Source organism: Salmo salar, chromosome 03 (genome assembly GCF_965601325.2).
Source record: "Salmo salar chromosome 03, fSalSal1, whole genome shotgun sequence".
Taxonomy (NCBI): Eukaryota; Metazoa; Chordata; class Actinopteri; order Salmoniformes; family Salmonidae; genus Salmo; species Salmo salar.
Genome location: NC_138293.1, coordinates 16,216,778 through 16,233,554, shown reverse-complemented (window position 1 = coordinate 16,233,554; position 16,777 = coordinate 16,216,778). Strand labels below are relative to the sequence as shown.

The 16,777-nt window shown below is 43.2% G+C and overlaps 1 protein-coding gene across 1 annotated transcript in view; it reads right to left on the bottom strand.

The window, feature by feature from the left end:
- The window catches only part of LOC145877477 (3',5'-cyclic-AMP phosphodiesterase 4D-like), a 74,687-nt gene that overhangs the window by 304 nt on the left and 57,606 nt on the right, over positions 1–16,777 (bottom strand). The window contains exons 2-5 of the mRNA XM_082973058.1: positions 15,242–15,430; positions 6,345–6,381; positions 3,484–3,557; positions 49–111 (exon numbers count right to left, since the gene is read on the bottom strand). Of these exons, the coding sequence (XP_082829184.1) occupies positions 49–111; positions 3,484–3,557; positions 6,345–6,381; positions 15,242–15,430 (363 nt within the window). The remainder of the gene's footprint in view (positions 1–48; positions 112–3,483; positions 3,558–6,344; positions 6,382–15,241; positions 15,431–16,777) is intronic.

The window sequence follows — 16,777 nt, the reverse complement described above, 5'->3', positions numbered from 1 at the left end:
TGAAATGTCTGTATTTTTTATGGAGTGTAGAACTCAACCAGGCAAAACCTTTTCAAAGACTCACCTGCTAAGCTTGTATTTAACATGGACGGTGGATTACTGCCAATTCTCCTGTGGACACACAGACATCCCAGTTTTGAGTAAAGTTGATATCTATGTACTGTGTCTATGTATTGTTCACGTCATCATTAGAATCAACAGGGGGCACGTGGGTTTGGGTTTAAGAGGCGCCGAAGAGGATGGCTGACGTTTTACATGTTCCTGACCAACTGTGCTATTTTGTTAGTTTTTTTGCGATGTTTGTAACTTATTTTTTTACTTATTTTGTACATAATGTTGCTGCTATCGTCTCTTATGACCGAAAATAACTTCTGGACATCAGAACAGTGATTACTCACCACGAACTGGAAGAAGCTTTTTCCTTTAACGAGTCCGACGAGAAGGATATACTGCTCTTCCGGGAACAGGCTCAAATCCCCGTCATTTGCATGAAGAAAAGACGGAGGAAAAGAGGACGCAGATCGTGTTGCCTTCTGAGAATCCGTAGGCGAGCGAGTAAACTCCGACTGCCTTCCGTCCTACTTGCTAACATGCAATCATTGGAAAATAAAATGAATGACCTACAATTACGATTATCCTACCAATGGAACATTAAGAACTATAATATCTTATGTTTCACAGAGTCGTGGCTGAATTGACGACATGGATAATATAGAGCTGGAGGGATTTTCCATGCACCGGCAGAACAGAGATGCTACGTCTGGTAAGACGAGGAGTGGGGGTGTGTGTCTTTTTGTCAATAACAGCTGGTGCGCAATGTTTATTGTTGAAGCAGTCTCGAGGTATCGCTTGCCTGAGATAGAGTACCTTATGATAAGCTGTGGACCACACTATCTACCAAGAGAGGTCTCATCTATATTTTTTGTAGCCGTCTATTTAGCACCACAGACCGATGCTAGCACTAAGACCGCACTCAACCAACTCTATAAGGCCTTATCAAACAAGAAAATGCTCACCCAGAAGCGCCGCTCCTAGTGGCCGGGGACTTTGATGCAGGCAAACTTAAATCAGTTTTACCAAATTTTTACCAGCATGTCATGTGCAACCAGAGGAAAAAAAACTCAAGATCTCCTTTACTCCACACACAGAGATGCAGACAAAGCTCTCCCCCACCATCCATTTGGAAAATCTGACCATAATTCTATCATCCTGATTCCTGCTTACAATCAAAAACTAAAGCAGGAAGTACCAGTGACCTACTTAATACAGTGGTCAGATGACGCGGATGCTAAGTTACAGGACTGTTTTGCTAGCACAGACTGGAATATGTTCCGGGATTCATCCAATGGCAATGAGGAGTATACAACCTCAGTCATCGGCTTCATCAATAAGTGCATCGACGACTTCGTCCCCACAGTGACTGTATGTACATATCCCAACCAGAAGCCATGGATTACAGGCAACATCCGTATCGAGCTAAAGGCTAGAGCTGCTGCTTTCAAGGAGCGGGACACTAATCCAGATGCTAATAAGAAATTCCGCTATGCCCTCAGACGAACCTCAAACAAGCAAAGCGTCAACACAGGATTATATTGAATCCTACTGCACCAGCTCTGATGCTCGTCGGATGTGGCAGGGCTTGAAAACTATTATGGACTACAAAGAGCTGCCCAGTGACGCGAACCTACCAGATGAGCTAAATGCCTTTTATGCTCGCTTCGAGGCAAGCAACACTGACGCATGCATGAGAGCACCAGCTGTTCTGGACGACTGTGTGATAACGCTCTCGGTAGCCGATGTGAGCAAGACCTTTAAACAGGTCAACATTCACAAAGCCGCGGGGCAAGATGGATTACCAGGACGTGTACTCAAAGCATGCGCGGAGCTACTTGCAAGTGTCTTCACTGACATTTTCAACCTCTACCTGACTGAGTCTGTAATACCTACATGTTTCAAGCAGACCACCATAGTCCCTGTGCCCAAGGAAGCGAAGGTAACTAGCCTAAATGATTACCGCCCCGTAGCACTCACATCAGTAGCCATGAAGTTCTTTGAAAGGCTGGTCATGGCTCACATCAACAGCATCCTCCCCGATACCCTAGACCCACTCCAATTCACATACCGCCCCAACAAATCCACAGATGATGCAATCTCAATCGCGCTCCACACTGCCCTTTCCCACCTGGACAAAAGGAAAACCTATGTGAGAATGCTGTTCATCGACTACAGCTCAGCGTTCAACACCATAGTGCCCATGAAGCTCATCACTAAGCTAAGGACCCTGGGACTAAACACCTCCCTCTGCAACTGGATCCTGGACTTCCTGACAGGCCCCCCCCAGGTGGTAAGGGTAGGGAACAACACGTCTGCCACGCTGATCCTCAACACAGGGGCCCCTCAGGGGTGTGTGGCCAAACACGACTATAATACTATCATTAACTTTGCTGATGACACAACAGTGGTAGGCCTGATTACCTACAACAATGAGACAGCCTATAAGGAGGAGGTCAGAGAACTGGCAGTGTGGTGCCAGGACAACAACCTCTCACTCAATGTGAGCAAGACAAAGGAGCTGATCGTGGACTACAGGAAAAGGAGGACCGAGCACGCCCCCATTAACATCAACGGGGCTGTAGTGGAGCGGATCGAGAGTTTCAAGTTCCTTGGTGTAGACATCACCAACGAACTATCATGGTCCAAACACACCAAGACAGTCGTGAAGAGTGCAAGACAAAACCTTTTCCCCCTCAGGAGACTGAAAAGATTTGGCATGGGTCCCCAGATCCTCAAAAACTTCTGCAGCTGCACAATTGAGAGCATCCTGACCGGTTGCATCACCGCCTGGTATGGCAACTGCTCGGCATCTGACCGTAAGGCGCTACAGAGGGTAATGCGAACGGCCCAGTACATCACTGGGGCCAAGTTTCCTGCCATCCAGGACCTATATAATAGGCGGTGTCAGAGGAAAGCCCATAAAATTGTCAGAGACTCCAGTCACCCAAGTCACAAACTGTTTTCTCTGCTGCCGCACGGCAAGCGGTACCGGAGCGCCAAGTCTAGGACCAAGAGGCTCCTTAACAGCTTCTACCCCCAAGCCAGCAATTAATCAAATGGACTGTTACATTGACCCCCACCCATTTGTTTTGTACACTGCTGCTACTCGCTATTTATTATCTATGCATAGTCACTTCATCCCCACCTACATGCACAAATTACCTCAACTAACCTGTACCCCTGCACACTGACTCGGAACCGACACCCCCTGTATATAGCCTCGTTATTGTTATGTTATTGTGTTACTCTATCATTTTTTTAAAACTTTAGTTTATTTGGTAAATATTTTCTTAACTCTTCTTGAACTGCACTGTTGGTTAAGGGCTTGTAAGTAAGCATTTCACAGTAAGGTCTACACTAGGTCTACATTGTATTCGGCGCATGTGACAAATAAAGTTTGATTTGATTTGATTTGTAGACTGAACTTACTTGCTGGGTTGACGATCTTGCTGATGGGTCAAAACGCCGAAGTTGCTTCTTACCGTCCTCAAACTGGCAAGTACCTACAAGAACGGACAAGATTAATATACAGTACCAGGCAAAAGTTTGGACACACCTACTCATTCAAGGGTTTTCTTTATTTTTACTGTTTTCTACATTGTAGAATAATAGTGAAGACATCACAACTATGAAATAACACATATGGAATCATGTAGTAACCAAAAATTGTTAAACAAATCAAAATATATTTTGTATTTGAGATACCTCAAAGTAGCTACCCTTTGCCTTGATGATAGTGTTGCACACACTTGGCATTCTCTCAACCAGATTCATGAGGTAGTCACCTGGAATGCATTTAAATTAACAGGTGTGCCTTGTTAAAAGTTAATTTGTGGAATTTCTTTCCTTCTTAATGCGTTTGAGCCAATCAGTTGTGTTGTGACAAGGTAGGGGTGGTACACAGAAGATAGCCCTATTTAATAAAAGACCATGTCCATATTATGGCAAGAACAGCTCAAATAAGCAAAGAGAAATGACGGTCAGTCAATCCGGAACATTTAAAAAACGTAAAAAAATTATTCAAGTGCAGTCACAAAAACCGTCAAGTGCTATGATGAAACTGGTTCTCATGAGGACCGCAACAGGAAAGGAAGACCCAGAGTTACCTCTGCTGCAGAGGATAAGTTCATTAGAGTTACCAGCCTCAGAAATTGCAGCCCAAATTAATGCTTCACAGAGTTCAAGTAACAGACACATCTCAACATCAACTGTTCAGAGGAGACTGCGTGAATCAGGCCTTCATGGTCAAATTGCTATAAAGAAATCACTACTAAAGGACACCAATAATAAGAAGAGACTTGCTTGGGCCAAGAAACATGAGCAATGGAAATTAGACCGGTGTAAATCTGTCTTTTGGTCTGATGAGTCCAGATTTGATATTTTTGGTTCCAACTGACGTGTCTTTTCAGTGAATGAATGATCGCCGCATGTTCCCACCGTGAAGCATGGAAGAGGAGGTGGGATGGTGTGGGGGTGCTTTGCTGGTGACACTGTCTGTGATTTATTTAGTATTCTAGACACAATTAACCAGCATGGCTACCACAGCATTCTGCAGCGATATGCCATCCCATCTGGTTTGCGCATAGTGGGACTATCATTTGTTTTTCAACAGGACAATGACCCAACACACCTCCAAGCTGTGTAAGGGCTATTTGACCAAGAAGGAGAGTGATGGAGTGCTGCATCAGATGACCTGGCCTCCACAATCACTCGACCTCAACCCAAATGAGATGGTTTGGGATGAGTTGTACCACAGAGTGAAGGAAAAGCAGCCAACAAGTGCTCAGCATATGTGGGAACTCCTTCAAGACTGTTGGAAAAGCATTCCAGGTGAAGCTGGTTGAGAGAATGCCAAGAGTGTGCAAAGCTGTCATCAAGGCAAAGGGTGGCTACTTTGAGGAATCTAAAATCTAAAATATATTTAGATTTGTTTAACACTTTTTTGGTTACTACATGATTTCATATGTGTTATTTCATCGTTTTGATGTCTTCACTATTATTCTACATTGTAGAAAATAGTAAAAATAAAGAAAAACCCTTGAATGAGTACGTGTGTCCAAACTTTTGCCTGGTACTGTACATCCTCTCTACTACCTCATTGTGATAGTCGAGGTACTTCATGTATGAATAAAAACATTTAGAAGATATTATATGCATACTCCGTGAAGTGTTACAATTGAACATTTTACACCACAAAAGGGCTAAGCATACACTGCAATGGAATACATTTAAACTCTCTTACGCCTTGATCACACCGACAGTGTTGTTGCGCAAAATGGTACGCAGCATCATCTGGATATGTGTGCAACAAAAGTTCAACATTCACCTTCTGTTACCGTTTCTGTCAAGCCGTCTACACATACAGTTTGATGCATACGTTCGATAAATCCAACGTATGTACCACACAAAACGCACTACAACTGCCTCTGCAACGTAATGCTGCAAGTCAAACGCAGCGTTCCATTGGAAATGTATGTACTTCTGGTGTACCAAAATGCGTTGACGCTGTCAGTGTGATCGAGGCGTTAGTGTTAAATAGTGACTTGCAATAGTTCATTTTCAACACTTTACAAAATAACCAAGCACTAGCAGTGCCCCTGAGCCATCATAATTATAGGCTGATGAAGAGTGTGCCCCCTCGCTAGCCCCCACCCTCCCATACGTCACACATGTCAGAGTCTGGGCACCAATCTAAATCATGAGTCGGCACGTTAAAAAAGACCGTATCTGGTTTCCCGGCCGTGGTGGGTTTCTTATCAGTCAACAGCCGTATCGAGGAACGCCATGTTGGATTCCTCGCTTGTTTAGTAAAGTGAGTGCGGTTGTGAAGCACGTCCTCCGTCACGGGCCTGGCTGCCGCAATGTGCCAGCCGCATGCCAAAGGCTGTTCTGGTGGCCGTCTACTAGTGTCACTGGCACCCATAGTGACAGCTGTGACTTCACTGACAACAACCTTTTGTAGTTCTCTTTTTTTTAAGCCTAACATTACTCAGAATCAGTCAGTGTTCAGTTACGTTATTTATTTCCTTGTTGTGTTGGTGTGCATAATGAAGGTGAAGTTACATAACCACTGGGCAGATTAGAGGTCACATTCCAAATTACAGGGAGAATTTGGCTTGGCAAACCAGAGCGTGCTTAAAAGCAGTGGGATAGATTCTAACCCATGCTGGCAGCGATACATTGTACATGTGCTCCAGAGGCAGTAGCCTACACCACTAGTCCATACCAGGCCAATTCATTAACCATTTGTTCAGCTGAAAAAAACAGGACAGAATATTTCCAAAACTAACCTGTGCAAATGGTGTCACAATCATGTCTTCTCCATGTCTATAATGGGGCAAAAACGATGAAATTGAGGTTAAATCCAGATATTGGTTTAGGCTCTGGTCTTACATTTTTTTAATACATTAACATAATCAGTGAAAAGGTTAAACAAAATTGCTACGATTTAGTGTGTATACAATATTTAGGTTAAATCCAACATGACTACTATGGTACTAATGTCTACTGTGCACTTTACACATTTGCATTTAATCATAAATCAAGACAGTTGATCAGTGTCTGTGAAAAAACACTTCAACAACCTGCAGACCGACATCAAATCAAAGAACGCAACGAAAAAAGGTAGACCAGACAGGGTGAAATTAAGGTCAAACAAAGGATGCCATGCACTGTACATTATAGGAACCGTGAGGTAGGGAGAAATTAAAGTCCAACTGGTAAAGTTACAGGGTTGGGGTTATGCTAGGGTCTTTTTCTTGAAGCTTCACATGCAAAAGAAAAAGGCTTTTCTTGGGGTCACAGGAAAAACATGGGGGAGGGGTACATTTTCTGTCACTGGTGCCATGGGGAGGATGATGGCTCTGAAACCTGTAATGGAGAATGCGGGACAGGCCTTTGAGGGGACAAATCAGCGTTTTGTCAAGTTCTTCTCACCGAGACAACCAGTTGACTTCCCAGTGCTTCAAGCTTTCTTCCCTTTAAAAACAGAGGCAAGAGTTGGTGACCTGCAACCGAATTAATCACAAACTAAGGTGTTTAGAGACAGGGAAACTGTCTTAGGCTGATGTAGGCTGGAAAAATAAACAGCACAAGTAAAAAAACAAGAAAGTCGCTAATTTTTCCAACTTTGGCTGCAGTCAAAACACCTTATTTTTACCCCCTCAGCCCTCGCGCTAGCCACTCTCCCTCAGGGGAGTGAGTGAAGAACTTTGATCACTTGTGGGGTTGATATGATCCACAAATCAATGCAAACTGTAATCATTTGTCAAACTCCGGTGGCTGCGAAGTTTTAAATAAAGTCAACACGGCTGCATTTTTGGCATGTCAGACAAAATGTTGACACCAGCTAAAAAATATATAAATAAAATAACATTTTATTGGTCACATATACATAATCAGCAGATGTTATTGCAGGTGTAGCGAAATGCTTGTGTTTCTAGCTCCAACAGTGCAGTAGTATCTTAAAATGATTCACAACAATACACACAAATCTGAAAGTAAAAGAATGGAATTAAGAGTGGCATTGACTAAAATACAGTAGAGTAGAATAAAGTATATACATATGAGATGAGTAAAGCAGTATGTAAACAAAATGTAAACAGTATTAAAGTGACTAGTGTTCCATTATTAAAGTGGCCAGTGATTCCAAGTCTATGTATATACGGCAGGAGCCTCTGAGGTGCAGTGTTGTGTAACCGGGTGGAAGCCGGCCAGTGATGGCTATTTAACAGTCTGATGGCCTTGAGATTGAAGCTATTTTTCAGTCTCTCAGTCCCAGCTTTGATGTACCTGTACTGACCTTGCCTTCTGGATGATAGCGGGGTGAACAGGCTGTGGGTCGGGTGGTTGATGTCCTTGATGATCTTTTTGGCCTTCCTGTAACATCAGGTGCTGTAGGTGTCCTGGAGGGGAGGTAGTTTGCCCCCGGTGATGCGTTGTGCAGACCGCACCACCCTCTGGAGAGCCCTGCGGTTGCAGGCAGTGCAGTTGCCGTACCAGGCGGTGATACAGCCTGACAGGATGCTCTCAATTGCGCAACTGTAAAAATTTGAGAGTTGTAGTGGCCAAGACAAATTTCTTCAGCCTCCTGAGGTTGAAGAGGCGCTGTTGTGCCTTCTTCACCACACTGTCTGTGTGGGTGGACCATTCCAGATCGTCAGTAATGTGTACGCTGAGGAACTTGAAGCTTTCCACCTTCTCAACTGCGGTCCCGTCGATATGGATAGGGGTGTGCTCCCTCTGCTGTTTCCTGAAGTCCACGATCAACTCCTTTGTTTTGTTAACGTTGAGTGAGAGGTTATTTTCCTGGCACCACTCTCCCAGGGCCCTTACCTCCTCCCTGTAGGCTGTCTTGTCAGTGTTGGTAATCAGGCCTACTACCGTTGTGTCGTCTGCAAACTTGATGATTGAGTTGGAGGTGTGCGTGGCCGCGCAGTCATGGGTGAACAGGGAGTACAGGAGGGGGCTGAGCACGCACCCTTGTGGGCCTTCTGTGTTGACAATCAGCGAAGTGGAGGTGTTGTCTGTGGTGTTGAATGCTGCACTATAGTCAATGAACAGCATTCTTACATAGGTATTCCTCTTGTCCAGATGGGATAGGGCAGTGTGCAGTGCCATGGCTATTGCATCGTCTGTGGATCTATTGGGGCGGTAAGCAAATTGAAGTGGGTCTAGGGTGTCAGGTAACGTAGAGGTGATATGATCCTTAACTAGCCTCTCAAAGCACTTCATGATGACAGAAGTGAGTGCTATGGGGCGATAGTAATTTAGTTCAGTTACCTTTGCTTTCTTGGGTACAGGAACAACGGTGGACATCTTGAAGCAAGTGGGGACAACAGACTGGGATAGGGAGAGATTTAATATGTCCGCAAACACTCCAGACAGCTGGTCTGCGCATGCTCTGAGGACACGGCTAGGGATGCCGTCTGGGCCGACAGCCCTGCGAGGGTTAACACCCTTAAATGTCTTCCTCACATTGGTCACGGAGAAGAAGAGCCCAAAGTCCTTGGTAGTGGGCCACATCGGTGACACCGGGTTGTCCTCAAAGTGGGCAAAGAAGGAAGCAAGACATCAGTGTCCACGACGTGGCTGGTTTTCCCTAGTCCATGATTGTCTGTAGACCCTGCCACATATGTCTCGTGTCTGAGCCGTTAAATTGCAACTCCACTTTGATTGTTTTGCCTGTTTGATTGTATTCGGCCATAGTCACCTTGCCATGGTTAAATGCTGTGGTTCGCGCTTTCAATTTTGCTTGAATGCGGCCATCTATCCACTGTTTCTGGATTGGGTACATTTTAATAGTCACAGTGGGTACAACATCTCCTATACACTTCCTGATGAACTCAGTCACCGTATCTGTGTATTTGTCAATGTTATTCTCAGAGGCTACCCGGAACATATCCCAGTCCGCCTGATCAAAACAATCTTGAAGCATGGATTCCGATTTGTCAGACCAGTGTTGAATAGACCTTAGCACGGGTATTTCCTGTTTGAGTTTCTGCCTATAGGAAGGGAGGTGCAAAATGGAGTTGTGATCAGATTTGCTGAAGGGAGGGCGGAGGAGGGCCTTGTAGGCATTTCGAAAACTTGAGTAGCAGTGGTCCAATGTTTTACCAGTGCGAGTACTACAGTCAATGTGTTGGTAGAACTTTGGTAGCGTTTTCCTCAAATTTGCTTTGTTAAAATCCACAGCTACAATAAATGCGGCCTCAGGATATGTGGTTTCCAGTTTGCAAAAAGTCTAGTGTAGTTATTTGAGGGCCGTCGTGGTATCTGCTTGAGGGGGAATATACACGCCTGTGACTATAACCAAAGAGAATTCTCTTGGGAGGTAATACGGTCGGCATTTGATTGTGAGTTATTCTAGGTCGGGTGAACAAATGGACTTGAGTTTCTGTATGTTATCACAATCACACCATGAGTGGATAATCATGAAACATACACCCCCGCCTTTCTTCTTCCCAGAGAGTTCTTTATTCTTGCCTGCGCAATGTACTGAGAACCCAGATGGCTGAATGGATATATATCTTGAGAGAGCCATGTTTCCGTGAAACAGAGTATGTTACAATCCCTGATGTCTCACTGGAAGGAGATCCTCGCCCTGAGCTCGTCTACGTTATTATCCAGAGACTGAACATTTGCGAGTAATATACTTGGAAGCAGTGGATGGTGTGTCGTATTCCTGTTCATAACGCTGGTGAGTTACCGCCGCTCTGATATCCAAAAGTTATTTCCGGCTGTATGTAATAACACTCAAAAAATTCTGTGCTTATAATATAAGAAATAACACACCAAATAACAAAATACTATCAAAGTTGCTTAGGAGCTAGACACAGAGCTGCCATGTCTGTCTGCGCCATCTACATCCTTGTTTTTTTAAGAAAAGCACATTTTTTGTCCATTAAAATAACATCAAATTGATCAGAAATACAGTGTAGACATTGTTAATGTTGTAAATGACTATTGCAGCTGGAAATGGCTGATTTTTTTATGGAATATCTACATAGGCGTACAGAGGCCCATTATCCGCAACCATCACTCCTGTGTTCCAAAGGCACGTTGTGTTAGCTAATCCAAGTTTATCATTTTAAAAGGCTAATTGATCATTAGAAAACCCTATTGCAATTATTTTAGCAATAAAACTGGCCTTCTTTAAACTCGTTGAGTATCTGGAGCATCAGCATTTGTGGGTTTGATTACAGGCTTAAAATAGCCAGAAACAAAACACTTTCTTCTGAAAGACCCCGGGTCACAACTGAGCAAGAGGACAAGTACATTAGAGTGTTTAGTTTGTGAAACATATGCCTCACATGTCCTCAACTGGCAGCTTCATTAAATAGTACCAGTCTCAACGTCAACAGTGAAGAGGCGACTCCGGGATGTTGACCTTCTAGGCAGAGTTGCAAAGAAAAAGCCATATCTCTGTCCAGTGTATGTTCTTTTGCCCATCTTGATCTTTTATTTTTATTATCCAGTCTGAGATATGGCTTTTTCAAAATCGTTGTTGCATGTATAGATTTGTTTTTTACTTGACTTGAAAAAACTTGTGACTCGACTCGACTTGTTCTTAGATTGCACGACTTGAGTCTTGACCTGTTATACTTGGGACTCGACTTGAGACTCGGGCCTTGTGACTTGAGACTTGCTTGTGACTCGAATAATAGTGACTTGGTCCCACCTCTGTAGCTAGCTACATCATATCAAACCTGTCATCTGGTTTGCTTGGTTAGCAAGGTAGGAATTAAGCTAGCTAGCTAGCCTGTTATGCTAAACATGATGCTAACTATTTAGCTAGCTAACATCAGCAAGCTAAATAGATGGCTCTGAGTCAGGCTGGAATTGGCAGGAGCCCCACCTGTTTTGAGCCCCTGCCAAAATAATAATGTTTTGGGCCTGTTTTGCATGTTATTTTGGCATTAATACATGTCACATAACAGTTTGCAAACAATGTAAAAAAATATACCAAAAAATAATTGACTTAATAAAGCTGCATACAAACTTGGTCTCACCCTAATCATTTGGTCCCTTTTCCCCTCATAATTTTGCCTACTGACTTAGTGGTGCACATGTAGCCTATAGCCTGTTATAGATAAATGTAATCATCTAATATTGTAAGAGCTTTCATTGTCTGCTTATATGCCCCCTTCATTTATCCTACAGTTCTGACTTAGTGTACAGGGAGAATATTGTAAAAACGGCTCATGTTCGGAATTCTGTTGCTGTACATTTCAAAAGTGCTGAACAAATAGTTATATTGACTACGTCTGTCCAAGCTCGCTCATTAATGTCTTAATCGAAATTACAGATTGCTTCTTATCCCGTCGTTGTCCCCTTTGCACATCTCAATTGTCAGTAGAAACCACATTTGTTTAATCCAGTCAGCCATATCAGCTATGGTTTTTTAAAAGGCAGTAAATGAGGCTGAATGAACTGTTTCACTGCCAGACAAGGCTCGCTGGTAGCCCGGTGTAGCATTGGTAAGGTGTTGCGACTGCTGTGGGATGGCTTTATGTAGGCCCTAACATTTTGTGGGCACCTTTTGTGACCATTATAATGCACTTAATGTATTGTTTAGTGTCGTGTTGTGTAGTGGCTTTGCTGACATGCATCTAAAACATATTTTTTTTTGCTCCACGAAGATTTACATGCTAAAATCGCCACTGGGTAAGAGTATGGGGAAACGTTAGTTACAGCATGGTAAGGGTGAATTAAATTCTTCAACATCTTGGTAGCTAGCTAGCTAGCTAGCAACATTAGCGAAGCCAGCAGAAGTCACATATTGGCTACCTAGCAACATTACATAATTTCTCATTTCTGGAGGCAGTGGAAACACAATTTGAGCTTGCCCACCAAGGCCAACCCAAACTGGGTTGACTTTAAAGTGCCAATGGAAACAGGGCTCTTGTTGTTAATAAAGTGTAATTAAAATGAAGATGGAAATGAATAATGCCTACTTGAATTTGCCTACTTTCAGCACCATGAGCTGTCTATTTCCGATTGATTGTGCCGCAGCTACTACCTTCAAGTTTCAGCACCACAATGTAAGTTACTCGAATCTGGCTTATTGTGAGGAGAATAACTCTGATAAATACAGTACTAGTCAAAAGTTTGGACACACCTACTCATTCAAGGGTTTTTCTTTATTTTAACTATTTTCTACATTGTAGAATAATAGTGAAGACATCAAAACTATGAAATAACACATATCGAATCATGTAGTAACCAAACAAGTGTTAAACAAATCAAATATATTTGATGACAGCTTTGCACACTCTTGGCATTCTCTCAACCTGCTTCATGAGGTAGTCATCTGGAATGCATTTCAATTAACAGGTGTGCCTTGTTAAAAGTTAAATTGTGGAATTTCTTTCCTTCTTAATGCGATTATGCCAATCAGTTGTGTTGCGACAAGGTAGGGGTGCTATACAGAAGATAGCCCTATTTGGTAAAAGACCAAGTCCATGTTAAGGCAAGAACAACTCAAATAAGCAAAGAGAACCAGTTCATCATTACCTTAAGACATGCAGAAAATGTCAAGAACTTTAAACGTTTCTTCAAGTGCAGTCACAAAAACCATCAAGCACTATGATGAAACTGGCTCCATCATTACTTTAAGACATGAAGGTCAGTCAATCCGGAACATTTCAATAACTTTTAAAGTTTCGTCAAGTGCAGTTGTAAAAACAATCAAGCGCTGTGATGAAACTGGCTCTCATGAGGACCACCACAGGAAAGGAAGAACCAGAGTTACCTCTGCTGCAGAGGATAAGTTCATTAGAGTTACCAGCCTCAGAAATTGCAGCCCAAATAAATGCTTCACAGAGTTCAAGTAAACAGACTCATCTCAACATCAACTGTTCAGAGGAGACTGCGTGAATCAGGCCTTCATGGTTGAATTGCTGCAAAGAAACCACAACTAAGGGACACCAATAATAAGAAGAGACTTGCTTGGGCCAAGAAACACGAGCAATGGACATTAGACTGGTGGAAATCTATCCTTCTGTCTGACAATTTGAGATTTTTGGTTTCAACAGCTGTGTCTTTGTGGGACGCAGAGTAGGTGAATGGATGATCTCTGAATGTGTGGTTCCCACCATGAAGCATGGAGGAGGTGTGATGGTATGGGGGTGCTTTGCTGGTGACACTGTCTGTGATTTATTTAGAATTCAAGGCACACTTAACCAGCATGGCTCCCACAGCATTCTGCAGCGATACGCCATCCCATCTGGTTTGCGGGTGGGACTATCATTTGGACAATGAACCAACACACCTCCAGGCTATTTGACCTAGAAGGAGAGTGATGGAGTGCTGCATCAGATGACCTGGCCTCCACAATCACCTGACCTCAACCCAATTGAGATGGTTTGGAATGAGTTGGACCACAGAGTGAAGGAAAAGCAGCCAACAAGTGCTCAGCATATGTGAGAACTCCTTCAAGACTGTTGGAAAAGCATTCCAGGTGAAGCTGGTTGAGAGAATGCCAAGAGTGTGCAAAGCTGTCATCAAGGCAAAGGGTGGCTACTTTGAAGAATCTAAAATCTAAAATATATTTTGATTTGTTTTACACTTTTTTGGTTACTACATGTGTTATTTAATAGTGTTGATGTCTTCACTATTATTCTACAATGTAGAAAATAGTCAAAATAAAGAAAAACCCTTGAATGAGTAGGGTTGTCCAAACTTTTGACTGGTACTGTACATAATGGGCAAAAAACATATTGTTTTTAATTAAATCAATTGTAGTAGAAGCAAGCTATCAAAGTTGACTTCCGGTCCTCCTTCTCATCTTCCCACTCTTCTTCTCAAAAGGAACAGAACATAGGCTGTAGGCTAGTCCCCGCGCAAGATTAAATTATTTTCGGCAGAAGCCTTTGACTCTCCTCCTGAACTGTCACCGTAGGCCTACACAGCCATTGGTTAAGCAGCACACAAACATGTTTTTGATCAGCAAGAGCAGGGCAGGCCGGGGCTCAAGGTTGGAATATCCATTGCAGTTTGTAATGCAGCCTAGTTTTATTTACACCATCCCAGCAGCTATCTTAGAAATACAACTTTGCTCTGTGCTTCTACGACCATGCACTTCGTAGCCTATAGGCTATGGATCATTTGATTGAGACTACACTAAATGGCCTATAGGCGCACATGATAGTGCACGATCAGCAGAGAATCAGAGATGAGGGGCGGCATCGGGCACACATTGATATATATATCCTAATAAGCAACTAATTCTAAAACACTGAGAAATATAGACATTTCATCAATTACAAATGATATTACTCTCCCCTGGACTAGATAAAAAGAAATACTAAACCCTCCTCTTGACTGAAATTGAAAAAGCATGACCCTTCCCCACTTTCCTCCAGATAACCATTCTGTACATTTCTTTCCATTCCTTACTGTGATTATACAGTAAAAGGGAAAGCTTACAAATGGGCCTAACGTATTCCCCATGTTTTGCTATCGGAATTCCCTTTTGGAAAGTGATCCAAGAAGCAATTCCCTTCCACATATAATTGTATCTGTTCCACAAAACCATATCTGTATATGACCTTGGACATTACAAAAAGTGGAGACCTTGCAGCATCAAGGCCTACATTGAGACATCTCTGCCATGACGCTTCAATAGATGTGAGTGGAAGGTGAAAGGTCACAGAGGGAGACAATATGGGGGAGGGGGGGCACTTACAGATCACTGGCAGTGGACGAGTTCCTCGAGGGGGCCTTAGGTGAGAGGTCAAAGTCTGAGTCGGAGCGGTAGAGGAAGGACTCACGGCGCTGGCTGTGGTAGTTGGCCTGGAGCACCAGGCCGGAGCCTGGACTGGCCGGCGGGTCCAGGGGGCTGCGCCCCACCGACAAGCCATTCTCAGCATCAAAACTATGGGGAAAGAGAAAGAGGGAGAGAGCAGATGAGAAAACAATTCACCGTTTCAAACTTGTAGCCTAAATCAAAGCTCCAAATCAACAATAAAAATGTAAGAACTGTTCAAATTACTGTAAATATGAATTTTACATGCAACACCCTAAGGGTATCACCCTTTAATGAGAGTGAGGAGAGTATAGTGAAGAGTAACCTGAGATGGGAGAGTGATCGAGAATAGGCCACAGTGGCTCTCAACATGTATCATGATTTAGCACGTCTTTCAATGAAAGCCGCTTATTATCGTCATCACCATCATTTAAAATTGTAATAACCATTCTCCAAAAATCATCCACGTCACAAATGATGCTCCATCACCTTGTGCACACAGCACAAACACACACTCAGTTAAAGCACAATACACAACAGATTTGAATCATTCGCAACAAGGCACTTTTCTTCGAGACTGACGTCAAGTCAGACATCACCAACGGGACAAAGGAATCAAACCCCTCCTTTCCCCCCTCTAAACAAATTGAGTGCATTTGAGAAGCCCAAACTAAAAATATCAATGGCGACAATAATAGCACAAACCCTTTCAACAACGAAGGTGATTTATCAAAAGCACAGGAAATGGACGAACACAAAAAAAGGCCCATCTTTGTTCTGAGTCACACCAATAAACCTCCATATGTAGGATGAGTGGTTGAGAGGGTGAAAAACCGTATAATAATACGTTGTGGAGTTGACTACGTCAGAAAAGTGTAACTGAATGGTGTTGGCTGGTCAGACTACGGGAACTGGCTGTTTGATGACGAGGGTCGGCCTGAGGCACCTGCTGCACAGATTCACAGATCTAGAAACCATCTTTAAGGCCATTCAAATGGATAGGAACGGATCCATATACATTAAGATTAGTGCAGCTCTGCACCGCCTAGCCCAGGTTGACATGCGTAAACAGTTCTCTTTGATAATAATGCATCTCACTAGTCTAAAGGGGTTTAGTCTCCTCGTCTCCTTCCCTTCATCTGCAACAGATCTTAAAAACACAGATGAAACCCAAGGAGATTCCCAAATGAATTCTACACTACATATCTACCTCATCACATCTACCAGCATTTTCAGATCTGTACAAAGGGAAGGAGACAAGATAAGGAAGCCACTGTTGAGACGCAGCCAAGAGTCTGCACTGCACTGCCTACAGCAGAGGGTCATGATGATGGTCCATCTTCGGCCAAATAAAGGCATTTCTCATTCTCGGCGCGGTTCCACCTTGATCCACATCCACATTCCGACAACCTCCGCTAACATCCAAGCTTAGCTCCACTTTGTATGCAGGTTCTGATGAACTCCAGAGCCGAAAAA